Genomic DNA, 19,475 nt, shown 5'->3' with positions numbered 1-19,475 from the left:
TTGGGGACTCTTTAAAACATCAGGGGAACTTTCCAGATGCAAATATTCCATCCAGCCCATTAACTAAAGTCATAACAAATAAACTATAATCACAAAACCTATTATTAGTGTGGATTCGAAGATTTAGGCTGTAGGAAGAATGTTGTCTAGGGTGGGATTTCCACCAAACCTTCAAAGGGTGAGGCCTGTGAAATAATTAGAAGCTACAGGGTGGTACCCACGTTCCCACCGAACCAGCTGTGGGTGAACGAGGGAGTGTGGCTCGAGGTAATGCATTCATTTGAATGAATTTATTGGTGCCTACATCGTGCCAGGCCCCGTTCAGTGCACTAGGCGATGCCACAGTAACTGAGACAGGTGGTGACCCTGCCTTGTAGACAGGACATTCTCTTGAGAGAAGACAGATGTTGAGAAAGAAAAATTAGACAAGATGACTTTAAATGCTCCAGAGGAAGTAAACTGGGTGGGGAGACAGAGCCTGGGGCCACTTCTTCAGGGGTGCTCAGAAAGGCCTCCCTAGCAGGTGATTGCTAAGCTGAGACCTGAAGAGAGAGCTGTGCAGAGAGCTGGGGGAGGGAACAGCAGGTGCAAAGCCCCTGAGGCAGGAATGAGGCTCTCGTGGAAGGGAATGCGTGGGGGTGGCGGAGCTGTGGGACAGAAAGAGGTTTTTGGTTCTGAGCGCAGTGGGAAGCCAGCGGGATAAGTCTGATTTGCATTTACCATGATACAACGTGTTATTGAAATAGGCAGTGACTCCATCCAGGGTGAATAAAGGCCCCGACCCTCCAAGGAAAAAGATGCCCCCTGGTTCCAGCCCTGCAGGTGACTCTGTGCTAGTTTCTTCCAGACCCCTCTCCCAGGGCTGAACCAGCATAGAGACTGAGGTAGGCTTCCCAAGGCCAACAGCGCTGTCGTGATGATGGTGACCATCAAACCTCACTGAGCATGTGCTGTGTCACCCCCACCACAGTGAGCACAAACCGGCATCATCTCCTGTCACCCTCCTTAGGTATGTCAGTTCTGGGTAAGGGCTCTGCCTTTTCTATTTTCCATATAGGAACTAAGACTCAGAGACGGTGGCCCCTTGCCGAGGGTCACATAGCAGGCATGTGGTGATCAGGATCTGAGCTGAGGTCTGAGGGCAGCGTCCTTGCCTGCTGTGCCCCCAGCCTGCCCTCCCCACTCTGTCCCAAAACAGTCCTCATCAGAAAGGATGGGGCCACATCTTTCTGGGCTGAGTGACCAGTGACCTCAGCCATCCGGTGCCAGCACTGCAGTGGCCCAAGTCACCAGCCAGACTGGGGGTAGAGGAGCCACCTTCCAAATTCCATCCATGGGTAAGGAGAGCAGGCAACAGCCACCTGCAGGTGAGGATGTGAGAAGACACCCCGCCTGTGTTCCCCACAGGAAGGGCCTGGGCAGCCTAGAGAGATTGGCAATACCCACATGCCCCTCAGGCCAGTGACCAATCTCAGACAGAAGTCCAGGACATGGCCTCGGGCCTCCTGTCCTCCTATGAAATGGGGTAACAGCACGTGGGCCTGAAGGCTTCGAGGGGGTTCACTTTGGTAACGACTATTCCATCACAACCACTAGCCTGTAAAACTGGAAAGGGGCTATGAAGGCAGGGTTGTTGTCAGCCATGGGCACTCATTCCAGCGAGGCCCACCTGGCTGCAGCTGGACACCCTGTCTGCCGCAGGCTCTGCCGGCACAGCCACTGGCATGGAGGCCTAGCTTTCAACACACCATCCTTGTGTCAGAGTCGCAGGATTGAATGAGCATTGACGGTGACCCTACACATTGCTGGGTTCCTCTCTGCCATGAAGCCCCACCCTCCACACAGCCCCTTTGCTTACATGCTTCCTATGGCAAGGATCTCACTCTCTCAACAGGCAGCTCTGAGGAGGGGGCTTGCCCCAACCAGAGCCAAAGTCAGTGTCCTTCTGACATCACCCTTGCTGCTGCTGGGGCTGCTCTGGTCAGCTCAGTTCCATGCTGGCCAAGTGACACAAAGTAGGTCTCTTTGTGTCTCTGAGCATCGGTTTCCTCATCTGTTAAATGGACTCAATAATAGCTTTCTTCACATGGCTGTTTGGGGCATCCAAGATGTTGTAATAAGTGGGGGTTCAGTAAATGCTAGCACTCTCCCCAGTTCCTCCTCTTCCAAGGATCCTCTCTATGGCCTCTGGGCCCAACAACCTGTTTTTCTGCCCCCGGACAACCCTACATAAGGACTTGGGGGCTAGAATTGCCCCCCTGCAAGGCTGTTTCTTGTTGGTGACATCTTCAGGCCCTTTTGCATCCCACCCACCCTCTCTGATCATATCCCAGGCTGCCCCATCACTTTCTCAGGGCAGGAAGCAGAGCTCAGCTTGGGACCCAGATGGGGTCTGAGCAGAACTGAGAAGGCTATCACCTCCCCAGTTCTGGGCATAGATGTTGGTTACTACAGCCAACGATCCTGGGAAACCTCTTTGTACCAGTGACTTCTGGTGAGCTGAGTCAGTTCAGAGCCTGAAGCTGGGCCCATCTCACCTGTCCTGAGTTCTGCACACCCCAGAGTTCTAGGCTTAGGCACCTGGAATGGCAGGCAGGAAAATGGGACTGGCAGATGCTGCTGACACTGTTTCTACCATCAGAATGCCCAGGGCCATCACAACACTGTCATCATCTGACATTCATCTCCCCCACTGGACGGTCAGCTCCACCAGGCAGATTTTTGTATCTGTCTTATTCACTGCTAAGCCCTGGTGCCTAAAACAGTGCCTGGCACACAGTAGCTGCTCAGCAAATGTTGGAGGAATGAATGAACAGGCTGCCCCCTGGGATGCTGCCAGACCAGAAAGAGCATCTGGACACAGGCTTTGAGATGAGTATGTCAGGAGGGCTGTGGGGTATGGAAGGAGTTTTGGGGCCCCCAGGCTCCACAACAGCTGTGTACTGATGCTTGTACCCTGGGCCGGGTGACCCGCCATGTACCCCACGCCTTATTTAGCCAGGCCCCAGGTGGTCAGGTGTGGCTGCCCTCTGAAAACCCCTCCTGAGCTGGAAAAACCCATAATTCCCACTACAGCTGGGACCAGCTGAGTTCTCTTCAATGGTTTACCCCCTGCCCTACCCCAGAAACCACAAGAAGAGGAACAGAGACCCTGCAGGAGCCATGAACTCAGCCATGTGCTTGGAGCCCCTGCTATATATGAACTTCTGCCCTCTCCTCGGTCCACCCTGCAAAACCCCCACCTTCCTGGGGAAGGCTAGGGGTGGGGGGAAGGCTCTCTCATTGGAAAACTGTGTACTCCTCCAGGGCAGGACCCTGGCACGAAGTGGGCACAGAGAGATACTCAGCAGTCGCTGAGCTCCGGCACTATGCCAGGCTCCACACAAGGTGCTCGGGGGACAAGGACAAAGCTGAGCGAGGTCCTGTTCTCAGGGTGCTGACTCTCCGGCAGGGTGTATGCCAGGCGCTGTCCCAGCTGAGCACAGGACATGTGTCCACTCATTTCTTCGCCACAACTCTTGAAGGAGGCACCGTTTCATGCCTGTTCCCCAGATGATGCAGCTAGGAAGGCTGCCTAGAGACCCTGCACCCATGGGCCGGGCTTCTGACTGCAGCTCGGGCCCCGGGTCCTCTGCTTTCAGCCAGTCTGGGATGGGCATGTGTGCAGTGGGAAGTGCACACCCAATCAGAGTACCCTCCCAAGTATACTTACCCAGCAAGCCGGGTGTGCTACCCCATTGTACAGTATAGGAACAGCAGGAGGCCCAGAGAGGCTGAGTCGTTTGCCCAGGGTCACACAGCAAGTGGGTGGCAGAGCCGGAATTTGAACTTTTGTCTTCTTGACTCCACACTTGTTATCTGCTGCCACACTGCCTTTCAGTGAGTGACGGACCAGTGAGTTTCTGAGGCAGGGACTCAGAGCCTGGGAGAACGTGGGAACTGCCACTTTCTCTCAGCCCCATCTGCGTTAATGGGAGACAGGGTAGGCATGCGGTCCTCTCTCTCCTTGAACACTGGAGTCACTCCGCTGCTGATTTGTTCAGTTCATGGGCATTAATTGAGCACCTGCAGGTTATCGGGCACAGGGGATAGAAAAGTAACTGACGGATATGGTCCTTGCCCCCATCAGGCTCACATTCCAGTGGGGGAGATGGCCACATGATAATAAACCAGGGTGTAATAATACACCCTTCCCTTCCCACGCCGGTGACTGTGAGGGAGCTGGCGGGGCAGGAATAGACACTCTGCCGTGCCTGGAACCACGTGAAGGAGCCAGCTGTGAGTGTGGAAGAGCATTCCCAGTGAGGGTGGCAGCTGTGCAAAGGCCCTGGGGCTGGGAAGAGCTTGGGAGTGAGGGGCTGACAGGGGCCCCTTGGCAGGAGTGGCAGGAGTGGGGGCATGGCCGGAGAGAAAGGTGAAGGTCAGCAGGGGCAGGGGGAGGCGTCTGCATGGGTCCCTGAGGGCCAAAAGTGACCAGAGCTGCAACGTGGTCAGGTTTCAGGTTAAGCAGATCCTTCTGAGTGCGGGGCTGGGGGTGGTTTAGAACAGCAAAGGGGAGGCAGGGAGGGGGCCCAGCATGGCAGCCAACCTTGCAAAGAGATGCTGAGAGCCCAGTGACTGACGGAGGGTTCCTCTCTCTGACCTGCAGGCTGGACATGGTCAGGATGGCCATGCGGTGCTCAGCGTGAAAGCCCATAGAGAATGCCCGCTGGGTGCTAAGCAAGCCGAGAGGCTGGTCTCACTCTGACCTCAGCACCCCAGCCATTGCAGGGGTCCAGGCCTGCACCTTACTCCCAGCCCTGACCCAAGGGAACTGCGGGAGAAGCTTAACTGGTCTTTGTCAGGGATAAAATGAGAGTCAGAGGTGATGAGACTGTGTGCCCAGTGGTGTGCAGGGTGACGATAAGCACTCGGCAGCCATTTGGTGTGATTAGCACCCGCACACATTAGATCATCAACTGTCACAGCCGACCGATGCGTCGATCCCTTGTTATCCTCAGTTTTGGAGAGCTGCCCAAGGTCACACAGCTAGTAGGTGACAGAGCTGGGATGCAGCACTCCAGAGACCACGTGCTGAACCACAGCTGCTGCCCTGCACTACGCAGGGCCACTGCTTTCACTCAAGGATAAGGGACTGCACCCACGGAGGTGGGCAGTGCACAGCCCGCAGCCCTTGCCCTGCCTGGCGGCCCTGCTCTCATTCGCCTCTCTACCGACCCCTGCGGTCTTTGGTCTCCTTTATGGAGCATCTGTCATGGGTCACCCACTTTTTTAGCACACTGAGTGCATCCACTCATTTGGTATTCACGTCAACTCTCTGTGAACGGGAGGACTAGAATAGATTCTTAGAGAGGAAAAGCAGGCTCAGAGAGGAGCGAGGACCCGCCCAAGGTCACTGAGCCAGGGGATGGTGGAGCCAGATTCAAACCCACATCCGGCTTCCAACCTGTACACTGGCCCCTGCAGAATTCCACCCTCCTCTTCCTTTTAGAATTAGTGCACTGGTGTTTTCAGTAACTTTTAGAGGGCTGAAAATTTTTCGCAGTAATATATTTTACTTTTTTATTTATTGTTAAGCCTGTTGTAGAAACGTTCAAAAATAAAGAAAACTGAGGCCAGGCTTGGTGGCATGAGGCTGTAATCCCAACACTTCGGGAGGCTGAGGTGGAGGGTCCCCTGATGCCAGGAGCTTGAGAATCCCAACACTTCGGGAGGCTGAGGTGGAGGGTCCCCTGATGCCAGGAGCTTGAGACCAGCCCAGGCACCAGAAGGAGACCCTATTAAAAAATTAAAAATTAGCCAGATGTAGTGGCGTGATCCTGAAGTCCCAGAACTTTGGGAGGATTGCTTGAGCCTAGGAGTATAAGGCTTCTGTGAGCTATGATTGTGCCACTGTACTCCAGCCTGGGCAACAGAGCAAGACCCTGTCTCTAAAACAAAAGTAAATCAGTTAAGTTGAAGACATACATAAAGTTGACCAGTGATTCTGCCACTCAGAGATGCCAACTCTTATTGGTGGCATGTCTGTGTGTCCTTCCAGACGTTTTTCTAGTTGTATGTCACGGACACACTGTTACATTCATACTGAATACGCACCGCTATAAGCTGCTTTTAATGCAGTCATCTAGGTTATTGCCAAGCATTGTAAACATCTCTTTTAAAGGCTGCATAATATCCCACTCCATGCAGAAACCTTGCATTTTTAGGCAGCTCCCAATATTGGACATTTACCCTAACGTTTGTTTGCGGTTTTAGCATGTTTATTGTTATTACAAATAATGCTGTGAAGAACATCTCTGAGCATAAAACTTTGCCCTTATTTTGGATTCTGTTTTGCTAAGAATGTTGTTCTTGTATTAGTTCAGATCCCTGGGGAGGAGGGCAGGTCCTGAGTCACTGTGGCAGGTCAGGACAGATGGCAGATCCCCTGGAACAGTGGTGGGGTGGAGGCAGGGGAGCACAGCCCAGTTCACAGGCTGAGGCAGGAGGGAGCGCACTTCCCTCCCAGGGAAGTGGCCGTGGGAGGGTAGGCTGGCAGCTGTGGATGAGGATGCCCGCTGGGTTTCTTCCCATCCCTGCAGTGGCTTTTGCTGTTCCCTTAAATGTCCATGTCCTCAGGGCTCTGTCTGACCTTCCCTCTTCACCCCTCACACTCTCTCCTCTCTTTTCCTTCGGGGCTGAGCCTCCAGTCAGACCCTCACAGCCTCCTGGACTATTCCCCAGGGGTCTTCCTCACATCCAAAGAGGGTAGGGGTTATCTCTCCCTCCACCCTACACCTCTGCCTGTGTCCCTGTATAGACAAAGGGTGCCACCACCCACCCAGTGGACGAGCAGGAACCTGGCCATGTCTTGTCCCCCCCATCTTTCCTCTCCCACCCACACTTCTCCCCAAAACACCTTTTCTCTGCATCCCCACTCTCATGCCTCAGGGCAGGCCTCCCCCTCCTCCCTCCAGAGTCACCATCCCAAGTTCTCCTCTGGTACTCCAGCCTCTAATCTCTCCCCATTAATCTTTGAGGGGATCTATTTAATCACAAACCTCACCACGTCCCTCCTCTGCTCAGAAACCTCCTGGGACCCCATTACCCTCATCATGAAGCTCAAATGCCTGGCAGGTTAAGTCTCATGACTTTCTGCTGCTTTTCGCCCCCGAGCCTCTGCGCACGTTGTTCCATCTGCAAGCAATACCCTTCCATGCACTGTCTGCCCAACAGGCTTCTACCCATCCTTCGACTCTGCTTCAACATCCTGTCCTCCAGGAAACTTCTGTTTTTCCTTGCTGTATCTCTTTTTCTCAGAAACCTGGCCCCTCCTTCCCTCATTTTACATAGTATTAATTGATTTGTATTTCCATCGAAACAGTCAATTTCACCATATTATAACTGTGATCATGTTCACTCAGTATTATAACTACTACAAGGTACTTGCATTAGAACATTTGGTTCTATGTGACATTGAGTCCACTTCAAACTGGCTCACGTGAAATGGGGCATATGGGGAGCATGACTTCCAGGTTTCAGGCATGGCTGGCTTTGGGCTCTGGTGATGAGAACCTGCAGCTTCTCAAGCAGGCTCCTCCCCATGGGTGCCCCAGTAAAGTAGGGACTTCTATTTCTCAGGGGTAAGCTCAGGTCCAAGGTGGGATGTTCTTTCTCTCCACGACACTGGCAAACATCTGGGCCTGCCTCTCACAGCCCCGCTTGAGTCCCACCCTGGTCCTGGCACCCCCAGAGTCCCAGAGATTAAAGAGGCGGTAACCAGAAGGAGGCGAGGGGTTGGGCAGGAAATGTGTTGGGTGTCCACCATGGGCTCAAGGCATGCAGCTCCCTTCCTCCAGGCAGGAGATGGGGCCTTGGCTCCTCGTTTCCCATGCCTGACCTGGGCCTGACCCAAAGCAAGCATTGGTCAGCACTTACGGATGCAGGATGGGGAAGATGGAGCACCACGACTGCTCTGTGGTTTGGGAAGGCTCAGGGCCCCAAGGGTGGGACCAGGCAGCCAGTGGGACCCCCTCCCTACACATTCAAAGTAGTACGATTAGAAAGAAGCACTGCTCCCCCGAGGCCCTCACACGGCCCTGGGTATCCCAACATGGGAAACCCTGCACTGATGTTGGGGTGCCAGACAGGGCAGGTACAGAGCAGGGCAGGCCCGTGGAGGCTGGGTCAGCACAGTCTTGCATGTTTACTGGTGGGGGAAAGTAACTGTAACATGGGGTGCACAATTTACAATGCTGATAGAAAAGTTCTGCTTTAGTGAAAATTATTTTAAATTGAGATAAATATATTAGACCAATATGAACACAGATATGCTAGGCTTGGAGGAACCCCCTGGGGCAGCTGGGAGAAGTAGGCACCAGCCCTGCCCGGCCCAAGCCTCCGGGATCCAGCACCCCGTGAATGTCCCTCCTGTGAACTCTCCAGCCACCCAGCCTGGCTCTGAAACAGCAACAGCAAAGCAAACACCGGCAGAGCACGCAGCTGGACGGGCCCTGGTCTATCTGCTCCACCTGCGCGCACTCACCAGCTCTTAACTGCAGGTGGACACAGACGCCCTGCTAATCCCGGCGTCTAGATGAGGGGCTGCGGTGGGGTCCCCTTCCAAAGTCCCGCAGCTGGTGACAGAGGAGGCTCCTGGCCTTCACCCCCAGACTACACGGCCTGCTGAGAGGTGCAGAGTTTGAGGGGAGAAGGGAGAGGTATGGCAGCCTTTGGGTGTGAGAGAGAGTCCATGTCCTGGTGCTCTATCTCTGCACATGGGGACCCAGCATCTCTGGGTTTGTCTGCCAAGCTTCCAGAAGCCCATACACATTTAGTGTCTGTGGCTGCTCCATCCTGTCCTGCCACTGACCACCACATTTTAGTGATGGCTTCTCTCGCTCATGTTAACACCCCCTTGCATCCTGCAGGGGCCTCTCAGACTCCTGAGTGGAGGCTCAGAAGCACAGGGGCTGCTCTAGGTGCCCTCTGCCCATGTTCACTGGATCTCTCCCCAGGGAAGCAGGACTCAAGAGTCCTGCAGCAGCCGAAGCATCAAGCAGTGTCTGTCTCCCACGCCCCCTCTCTCCAGCCAGCGTGAGCTCCTTCAGGGAGTGTCTGCAGGGCCACAGCTCCCTCACTCATACCCGGCCCCAGCAGGCTCCATGGGCCAGGGCCCATGGAGTCCTTGGCACACTCAGCAGCAAACCTGGCAAGGCAGCAAGTGGGGCCCAATGCCAGCCCTCCTGGCTTTCTGATCTCCATCAGCTGGGATTCCAAAATAGCATCAAAAAGCAGTGGATATGCTCCATTTCAGGAGCATACCAGGGACTGCTACCCAGCTGTTATGGGGCCAGGGTCTGATCTTCTCCCCCAATACAGGGGACAGGGCACCTCATTGATATTTGGTTTGCTGCAGAGGGAGGTGTTTGCCAAGCTTCCAGAAGCCCACACACGTTTCCAGAGATAATTGCTTCCGGCTGCTTCCTCCCTTCATCAGCCACCTGCACGTGAAGGGTGGAGCTGGGCAGAGATGTTAGGAGGGCCCTGCAAAAGCCTGCCAGCAAGGTCCCCCCAGCACCAGAGCCCAAGCCCATGTCTATGATTAGAAAAGGCTGTGATTTGGAAACTCAGCATGGAAAAGTCTGTGGTTTAGAGAGTCCGTGATTCAGTCTTCCAGACATAACGCTGATTGGGGAAAGAGGTGCAGAAAAAGATATGCAATGCGATTCTACTTACGTAAAGTTTAAAAACGTGCACAAGTGTTTATATGGTTTGTGGACACCTCACTATGCAGGAGATTCACTACAGGGTGAATTCACCATGGGGATGGGAGCAGGGCAGGGCTGGCAAGGGGGACGTAATGGAGGCAGTGACCCTGGACTTCCACCACACTCGCCATGTTCTATTTCTTGTAGTGGGTTGGGGATACATTAGAGTTCAGGGTATTCACCTTTATGCCTTTTGGCATATTTTAAATCTTTTATTAAAAATGTCATAATATGCTACGTTTGGTGGTGCATGCCTGTAGTCCCAGGCTAAGGCAGGAAGATCGCTGAGCCATGGGTGCTCCTGTGAAAGCCACTGAACTCCAGCCTGGACAGCATAACAAGACCTCATTTTTTTAAAAAGAAAAAAGAAAATAAATTCTTTAAGTGATGCCATTTTTAGGGGTCTATGTAATACTTCATATTTCCTATAGGCATATATATATGTAGATAAATGCATAGAAAAAGTTATGGAAAGTTTGCTGAGGATGATGTTTTCCAGATTCAAACTTTCCAGAAAATGAAACACCGCATATTCTCACTCACAGGTGGGTGATGAAAAATGAGAACACATGGACACAGAAAGGGGAATACTAAACACTGGGGTCTATTGGGGGGAAAAGGGGAGGGCCAGTGGGAGGGGGAGGTGGGGAGGGATAGCCTGGGGAGAAATGCCAAATGTGGGTGAAGGGGAGAAGAAAAGCAAAGCACACTGCCATGTGTGTACCTACGCAACTGTCTTGCATGCTCTGCTCATGTACCCCAAAACCTATAATCCAATAAAAAATTAAAAAAAAAAAAAAAAAAAAAGAAAAAGTTATGGAAAGATCCACTCCAGACAGATGACAGCAGTCACCTCTGCAGACATGGAAAAGGGGAATAAGACTTAAGGGGCTGGAAGGTAAAGGGGTGTCATTTTTTTTAAGGAGAATAAATTTTCTTATCATTCGTGCAGTTAGGACATCATTTCTTTAAAATGTAAAGCTTCAGCCAAAAGAAAATAAAGTCCCCAGACTTGAAGGCTGTGTGGTTCTGAGGTTTGAAAAGTCAGAGTGTTGATGGCTTTGCAGTTAGTTCCCCAGCTGGAACAGAGCAGCGGGGTTGGGGGGATTCCCTTCTGCCCTGCTGTGGATGAAGACCCTGAATCCCTGGGATTCGGGGCTCCCTGCCTTGAAGAACTCTGTGACTGTCAGGTCTGTGGACTGCATGCTGCAACCTTCTCTGTCCTCCCTCTTCCCAAATGCTGTTGTGCTCCTCCCACCTTGGGGACAGATGGCCGCAGGTTGCAGGAGTGAGCCGATCTGCAGGAATGTTCTGCCAGCCTGCAGGATGGAATTTTCCAGTCAAGGGAGGGGAGATGGATGTGAGCAGCTGCTTTCTCCTTCTGATCCAGGTGGTTTCCTGCAATCCACAATGATGAGGCAGGAGCAGAGGTGAACTTGGGCACTTACAGAAACCCCAGAGGGCGAAAACACTGTCCAAATGCTAGGTTCCCACTGTGCACTAGCCCCAGCCCGCAGAGGTGGGTAAGGGTGGGTGATTCTTTGATACAACCCGGGTCACAGAGCAGCAACCCCAAGGCTGCCTGCCCCCATTTCCCACTCTAGACATCTGGTTACAGCTGAAAAAGAAAGAAAGTGGACAATTTCATCCAAAGTCCTGTAGTGCCACATTCTATGTGATTAGGACCCTCTCACAACCACAGTCTTCACATCTGGGAGGTGGGGCTGGCAAATCTGCCCTGAGATTGGATGGCGAGGGCTTGGGGTTGTGAGGTAGGTGAAGCCCAGCCTGCACAGGTGGGCATGCCCCTTTGCTGAGTCTCTCTGACCTCCTGCTGCCTGAAGGGGTGAACCTGTGGGTTCCAGAGTCAGAGATCAGAATTAGAATCCCAGCTCCATGCTTTTTGGAGCCTCCTTTGTGCCTGGTCCTGCGCCGGATACTGAATGTCAGAAGTCAGAACAGCACAGGTGAATTGTAGGCACTGCCCAAGTGCCTTGTAAATGACGTTTTGTAAAAGCCTACAATCTTGGCCTTTGTATCTAAATGCCAGGGTCCTTGCCATTTCCCCTACTTTGAAATAGCATCATAACATGGAAGGAAAAGGAGTGTATATTTATAAGAGGAAGTGCTGAAGAAGCAACAGATGTGCAGATGCATGTGTTGGGCCTCCCAGGGAGCAAAGAGGAAGCCCAGGAAAGGGATGTGGGGTGCTCCACACTCAAGGCATCCAGTTCGCCACTCAGCTTGTTTCCTCCTCTGGAAGATGGAAGTGAGAAGAATCGCCACTTGAGCAAGGTGGCTGAGAGGGACATTGCTCTAGCCCAAGGCAGGCTGTGAGTTAGAGTCTGGGCTCTGCTGCTGCCTTGATGGGAGAACACTGTATGTGGTGCAGCCCATCTAAGCAAGAGTGGAATTATGTTCACTTCATAGGGCGCTTCTGAGAATTCACTGAGATGGTGAAACAATCCAACCTGACACAAAGTGAGCCCTCCTGATGCGGTGGCTGCATTTTGATGTTGTTATTAAAATCTTTTGAAACTCCAGTGAGGAGAGGAGCGGGGCCGGCTCTGCAGCATGTTAACCCACCGAAGTGTGAATTCCTCACATGCCTCAGGGATGGAGGTCCGTGCTGCAGGAAGACTGGTCATGCATAGGGATTCACCAGGAGAGGGCAGATCGGGAAGCATCATGCAGTTCTGATCGATGCCTTTACCTCAGCCACCTGAGGCCACAACTCCAACCCCTGCTTCCTACCAGGACACTGAGCCAGAAGAGTGGGGTCCTAGTCCCACCTCTGCCACTCTTTGCTGTGCAACTTTAGGCAAATCACTCACCCCCCAAGGTTCATTTCCTCCACCATAAAGGATGGGACTCAAGGATGCAGCATCACTTCTTGTAAATTCAGTGCGTGTGAGTCTGGAGAGAATGGAAAGAGGAAGGAAAATGGCCCTGTGGGCTGCCAGCCATGGCCAGCCGATTCTCAGTCTCATCCACCCCCTCTCTCATTTATTCCTCCCAGCGAGGCAGCTTTCAAGCAAGCAAGAGCCAAGGCTCTGGAGCCAGACTGCCCTGGCTACACTGCCTGCCAGCTGTGTGGCTTGGGCCAGTTGAACCTCTGAGTTTAGTGACCTCCTCTGTGAAGTAGGATGATAATATTAGGCCTCATTGGGGTTGTCTTGAGGGTTACCATGCATGGAAGAATATTATCTAAATGCCTCTGAGGTAGGTCTGGGATTCCCGGTTTACAGATGAGGAAGCAGAGAGGATCAGATGAACATCAGATAGGAAGAGAGAGATCTGTGTGGTAAAGGTGGGTGTGGGAGCTGAAGAGGGATGTGCGCTTCTCCTCCACCTCCCTGTCCCACCACTGCACCACGCTGGCCTCCCTGGGTCACTCAGATACACCAGGCTGCCTTCTGCCTCAGCAAGCTGCCTTGACTACCTTGATGCCAGCTCCTCCCCTGCTTCTTGTGTCATTCAGGTCTCAGCCACACATGCCTCACAGAGGGCCTTCCCCGAACACCCCTTCTGAGGGCAGAAGCCTCCTTCCCACCTCCCTCAGCCTCCCTGCCTCCCTTCTTCCTGCTCTCTTTTCATCCTGATCCTTATCACCGCGCACAATCATGTATCTGCACACTTCCTGTCTCCCCCTTAGACTGTAAACATACTCGCCCAGCACATGGAAGGTGCTCGGGAGATGAACAGGCACCACAGGTAGACCAGAAATTCTCCCTAGCCCTGTGCAGCCCCCTTTGGGACAGGCACAAATGAGGACTTCTCTGCCATCCGTGGTGCAGCTATCGGCGTGGTGTGCCCTCCTGGAACCCTGTGGCGTAGCTGTTATGATCCCTTTCAGAGTAGCATAATCAAGGCTCCCAAGAGAGATGCGGCTTGCCAAGGTCTCATCGCCCTTCAGTGGCAGAGCCAGCCCGAGTCGGTGGGCCTCACTCCAGGGCCAGAGCCCCAAGAGCTCCATGGCTCGCGTGTCTCAGTGCCGAAGGGAGAGAAGCCGCCTTGGAAAGCAGTGTCATCATAGGCTCCGCGCAGCGGCGCGTGCATTTTAGCAACAGACTTCCAGGTTTCCAGCGCGGGCCAGGAGGGGACCGACGCCCCACGCCCCGCCGGGTGTGTGACTTTGCAGTGAGGGCGCTGCTGGGCGACCGCGCCTGATGCTGCTGTTGCCATGGGGACCAGCGCCTAGGCGATTGGTCCAGCGCGGCCGCACTACGTTGCTCCTTGGGCGCGGGGGGGGGGGGGGAGGCTCTGGTTCGCCCGCCCCTCCTCCGGATGCTGCGAGAGCAAACGGGTGGGGGGGGGCAGCCTCCTCTCGGCCCTCCCCTCCCCATCCCTGCGCCCCGCACCCCGGACTTACGGGAGGGAAAAACCCCAAGGTGGGCGCAGGTAGCAGCGAGGTGGACACCCCCGCCTAGCCTAGCGACCATGGATACTCGACGTCCTCGCTCGCTCCTGGGCACGGTGTAAGCGCGCGCTACGTGCCAGGGCCTTCCACAGCCCGCTGTTGGCGCCGCCCCCGCCCCCTGCTCGCGCTCCAGCCTCCCTTAAGGAGCCCGCCGCCCCCGGGAATGTGACTCGCCCCGCGATTTAATTTTATTCCCCTCCACTTCTTGCCTGAGCCTCCTGCTCCTCCTGCACACACGTTGAGCTTCCCTGCTGGAGAGGGAGCCAGAGCAGGGAAGAACGGATTCACACAGGATGGCTTGCAGAAGACGCTATTTGTGAGTATATGTGGCGGGTTTCTGCCTGAAGCCAGAGGCCAGAAGGGTCCGGCTGAGCTGGGTGCTGGAATGAGGGGCTTCGTGCGGGGGAGGGGCAGATGGAGGTGCAGGTGACTTGTAGAGGGAGCTGACTACCCGGCAGGGATGCCAGCGTTCGGCCCCTGTAGCGGAGGTGTTTGTTGGTGATGACGATGAGAAAAAGGCTATTAGTCAGCAGGTCTTCAGCAGGCTGTGAAATTCCCAACTCCGAGAGCAGGTATCCCCCCTCCCAGATCAACATTCAGGGTGCCCAGACCGGCTGCTACTGTTTTGGCTTTGGTTTAGCCTAGAGCCTGTCTGTCTGGGAAAAGCCTCTCTGCCCTGCATGCCCATGGCCAGCCCTTCAGCCATGCCTGATATAAGGTCACAGGCAGACTGAGGCAGTGGGCAGGATGCCACGTCCTCCAAGGGCAGGTGAAGGTCCAGCCCACCGTCCCTAGCACGGTGGCATCAGTGTCCAGCTGTGCGCCCAGGTGTTCTGTGGGCTGGCAGCAGAGTGTCTGTGTGCTGGGCCTCACGCCAGCAGCAGAGGCTGTGAAAGTCTGCACGGGGCGGTGACATCACAGGCCTGGGTATTTATGGAAACCAAAGCCTGTGCTTCGTTAAGCCAGGCTTCCCAGGGGGCAGTGGGGTTCGAATGCCAGCTTCCCTCACAGCTCTCTGGGGCTCTGCACTGTGCTATTCTAGGAGGAGCAACTTTTGTCCTCCTCTGGGACCCTAGGCTGTAGAGGTTGAGGCCCAGCCTAGGTCTCTACCTGCCCTAGTCTACTTGCGCAGGGCCCATTCATTTGGGGCTGTGCAGTGCCCTCAGACCTTAGGAGGTTATGGAACAGGACTGAGTCCTCTTGAGCTAGGCTCAGTTGCAAAGCTAGGAAAAGAAGGCCTGGAGCAGTATGTGGGGAGCCTTCTGGGGGCTATCCCAAGGCCTCCCTACTTCATGGAGGCCCCTTACCATGGCAAGGGCCTGTTGTGCCCCTGATAGAGTGACAGCTCCCCCTCGCCTCCACTGAAGGAAGGTAAACATACCTCTGCCTCTGCTGCGTCAGCAGCCCCAGGCGGGAGCCCGCAGGGGATGGCGGTGGCGTCCGGTTCGCTGTGATGCTCACTTGCTTTGCTAGTGGAGAAGCTCACAGGTTGGGTTGTCGGTGTGAGCAGAACACACCAAAGTTCCCACTCCCTGTGGCAAGGTCCTGGCTATATTTTTGGAAACAAATAGTAAATCCTTTCCCAGCGTGGAACTTCCACCACAGTGGCTGGGAATAGGTCCTCCTGAGACAGCTGTGCACAGTTCTACTGGAACCCTGGAGTGTACTAGCCTGGGGTGGGGGGCTGTAGCCCAGGCTCTATGCTGGAATCACTTGAGGGGCAGTAAAAAGAAAAAAAACAAACTGTGTGGGTCCCACTCCCAGACATTCTGGTTTCTAGGTCTGGGGAAGGGCTCAAGCCTCAGGATCTTTGTCATTTTCCAGATGATTTTGATGTTCTGGTATGGTTGACGTTTCTGGGACGCAGCTATTCACTGTAGCTGCATTGCCCAAGCCTAACCGACTGCAATTTTGCAGAGACCACGTTCCTATATGGATTTCAATGCTCTTCCCTGGAGAGTCTGCTTCAATCAGTTGGGGGCCCAGCCACCTGCATTTGAACACATGGCCCTGGTGGGTTTGATGGCCCTGGTGGGTTTGCTGATTCCTGGACTAAGCCCGTCTTGCCTTCCTGCCTGAGCAAGGGCCTGGCCCATAGGGGCTCAGGGCTCATGGCCTCCCTTTCCTGTGGGTCTTTCCACTTTTCTCCAGCTCTCAGGCTCCCACAGTCTGGGCATTGTGGCTTCCAGGCCATCCCCCCGCTCTGCTGCCAAACCTACTGGCACTGGAAATACCAAAGAGACTTGGAGGGGGTGGCTGTTTGTACGGAAGGATTTTGCAATCAAGAGCCGGTCTTGCCTGAGGTCATCTGCGGCACTTGATAAGCCTGTTTCCCCACCATTACTCCCCACCCAGAACCCAGGACAGACCCAATCCCAGGCCCAGGCTCTCCTAGCACCTGCTGCTGCTCAGACCTTATTGTCAACCCGCCTTTCGATGTGGGAAGGAGGCGGGGCATTGAGCATCTCTAGATGTTTCACTTTCTGGACAGCAGCACTGTAGCCACTACAGAGCTGCCCAATTTGATTGCAAAGGGTTCTCATGCTTCGTTGCCTCACTGGGGCTCACCAACTACTGCAAAATGTGATACTATTCATCCCATTTTACAGAGGAGGAAACCGAGGCTCAGAGTGGGGAAGGAACTTGACTTGGGTCACACAGCTGTTTCCTGTCATACATTTGGCAGTGGTGTCCCTTCCCCAGTGTGCTGCATTGTCAGATCTGGACAGACTTGCTGCAGTGGCCCTGTGCATGGCATGGCCAGGCTATCCTCAGCCCAGAGGAGCCCCTCCGGCAGGCCCTCCCCACCCCACCGTCCCTGCTCCCCATGCTCCATTTATGTTCCTTCCACTCTCTGGGCCCCTGATGTGCACCCAACAGAGCTTTATGGAATTGAAACTCTGGCCCATTAAGGGCTCAGTCCATTGTGAAGGTGGCACACTGGATGGGATAAAGGATGACAACAAAAGCAGGAGAAGATTTCTTAACCCAATGGGGGAACATCAGGAGGCTTCCAAGAATCAGATCCCGAATCAAACTTGCTAATACTCAAGGTCATTGCTATACTGGCAGCTTCATGAATGGTGTCTGAATGAAGGTTGGCCCCCACTTCTGTAACTACAGCGCCCTTTTCATCATCTCTGCATTGGGACCCTCTGTCCTCATGGGCACGTCACATCCTGTCCCTTGAACACAGGAAGTGAGGCTGTGAGGAGTGTGTGGTGTGTGAGATGCGGGCTGCTTGGCCAGGTCAGAGTGGGGCACTCTCCCACCCTTGCCTGCTCATTCATCCATTCACTTTCTGAAACTGCCCCGGCCCCTCTCTTCCTTCTGTTTGGGCAATATGGTGACCAGCCAGCCCCTGCAGGAGGCAGTGGTCTCCCTCCCATGGGAAGCCCTGGCCTGCAGTTTGCAGTGGGGCCACCATGAAGGAAGCCCACCCCTGGTAGGTCTCCCCCAGACAGGAGAAGGGACACTGGTGGGACTGGGGGCCTGGAATAGTCCACACACACACCTCCAGGAAACCTGTGCATTCAGGCTTCACCATTGTCACCTGGGCTGGCTCAGTTCTGCAGGCACAGTTATCAGCATCTGCTGGACAGTGGGCCTGGGCTGGATGCCAAGGAACAGCAGCCCCAGCCCACAGAGGGTGATGCAGGTGGGGAACCTGAGGCCCAGTCCTCACTCTCAAGCACACGTGATGACTGGTAGCCCTTCCTGCCATGCAGATACAGTGATCACTGTTAAAAATGGTCACTATGAATGACTCACACAGACTGGGCTATTTTCCAAGAATGCTGTAGCATCTATCTGCCCTTTACAGCCCCAGGAGGCAATTGGTTATGACTCTGAAAGGCTGGGATATGCAGCCCAAGGTCACATAGCCAGGCCTGGGTCTCCACTTCCCTGTGTTCAGCTAATGTTCATAGTCCTCCTGCTGTGTGCCCAGCTCAGTGCTGGGAACCGCTGAGAGGGTACCACTCTCAGGGGATACTGTGGGGAGAAGCACACAGAGAAATGAAGAGGGTAGAGTGCCCAATGGTAATGGATCCACTGCTTGTCCTCTCTGGGCCTATGACCTCATCTGGAAGGTTCCTGGTTATGCTGTGACACACAGGGGGCTGGGAGTGGGAGGAGCGGTGTTCTGCCAGGCACAGCAGCTCCAGGCATGCTGGCTTGTTCCCATGGCCCCATCCTGCCGATCACTCACCTGTTCATTCACTCAGCCCACTGTGGTCACTGGACAGCTAGTCCACATCCTGACACACGCCAGGCCTGTGGGCTATGCCTGTAAACAGGCCAGGCCAGGCCAGCCCTGCCTGCATGGAGCTGACTGTCCAGAGAGGAACAGTAAATAAGACGTTGATGGCACCCACCAGAGCTGCTCCTGTATAGAGCTGGGAAGAGAACAGGGTGGGGCAGTGGGCACCCCTTCCTAGACATGCCCCTCTCTTAGCCACTCTGGGGCGAGGCCCTCTCTCCCACCCTTCCTGGCCTCCCCTGATCCCACAACACTCCACCTCCTGCCCAGCCCTGCCTGGAGGGCTCACCCTGCCACGCTCTTGCCCATGCTGGCTTCTCTGCCAGGAGGGCCCTTCCTCCCCTTTGCCTCAGACCTCACAGTCCAATCTGTGCCTCTTTCCTGACTCCCCCAGGCAAATTGGTCCCCTCCTGGAGCTCCCACATGGCGAGTCCTCCCTGTGACAGACCCCGTGCTGGACCCTCTGTTGTCACCAGCTGCCTGGAAGTCCCACCTTTGCTTTCTGGCATCCCTGCAGGGCCTGGCCTGACAAGGCACAAATCACCACTTTTAAAATTGTGGCAAGACAGACAGAAGACTTCCTTTTTAAAGTGGAACACTGTTCCGTTGTGCAGGTCGCCCACATTTTAGCCCTTTTTAATTATACGCTTCAGCGGCTATAAGTACGTTCCCAGTGTAATGCAGCCAACACACCATCCATCTCCAGAACTTCTTCACCTTCCCAAACAGGGCTCCGCTCTGCAAGCGCAGACTCCCATCTGGCATCCCCAGCCCCTGGCGCCCACCATTCTACCCTCTACCATTCTACCCTGCTCACTATTGACTGAGTAGAGTAGAATGTGACACAGGCACATACAAATGGCACCGTTGACTGTGGTGGTACTTGTATGTGCCTGTGTGTGTGTTTAGCTCTATGCAGTCTTATCACGTGTGTAGGCTCCACAGTACGCGTTCTATTCTCCTGTGAATGTGACTGCTCTGGGATGTCATGTGAGTGGAATGGGACAGCTTTGCCCTTTACTGGCTGGCTTACTTCACTGAGCAT

General features: G+C 54.3%; 1 protein-coding gene and 1 long non-coding RNA gene across 15 annotated transcripts in view; one reads left to right on the top strand and one right to left on the bottom strand.

Moving 5' to 3' along the window:
* The window catches only part of IQSEC1 (IQ motif and Sec7 domain ArfGEF 1), a 374,166-nt gene that overhangs the window by 183,867 nt on the left and 170,824 nt on the right, over nucleotides 1–19,475 (top strand). For 8 of the 13 annotated variants that reach the window (XM_035273714.3, XM_035273718.3, XM_035273716.3 and 5 more), the window contains exon 1: nucleotides 14,337–14,485. The exons of the other annotated variants lie outside the window; for them this stretch is intronic. In XM_035273714.3, coding sequence (XP_035129605.1) covers nucleotides 14,463–14,485 — 23 coding nt within the window. In that variant the 5' untranslated portion in view covers nucleotides 14,337–14,462. Of the gene's footprint in view, nucleotides 1–14,336; nucleotides 14,486–19,475 lie in introns of those variants that run through there. 13 annotated transcript variants of the gene reach the window in all.
* Nucleotides 7,639–13,891, bottom strand: LOC118147677 (uncharacterized). 2 transcript variants are annotated; one of them, XR_004734108.3, is made up of 4 exons: nucleotides 13,418–13,891; nucleotides 12,584–12,665; nucleotides 11,008–11,147; nucleotides 7,639–10,093 (listed from the first exon to the last, which is right to left on the bottom strand). It is a non-coding gene; the product is annotated as an uncharacterized LOC118147677 (long non-coding RNA). The 2 variants fall into 2 exon arrangements; XR_004734109.3 differs by lacking the exon at nucleotides 12,584–12,665.

The sequence above is a fragment of the Callithrix jacchus genome, chromosome 15 (genome assembly GCF_049354715.1).
Source record: "Callithrix jacchus isolate 240 chromosome 15, calJac240_pri, whole genome shotgun sequence".
Lineage (NCBI taxonomy): Eukaryota > Metazoa > Chordata > Mammalia > Primates > Cebidae > Callithrix > Callithrix jacchus.
The sequence above is the reverse complement of the archived record's forward strand: the minus strand, read 5'-3'. Positions and strand labels throughout refer to the sequence as shown.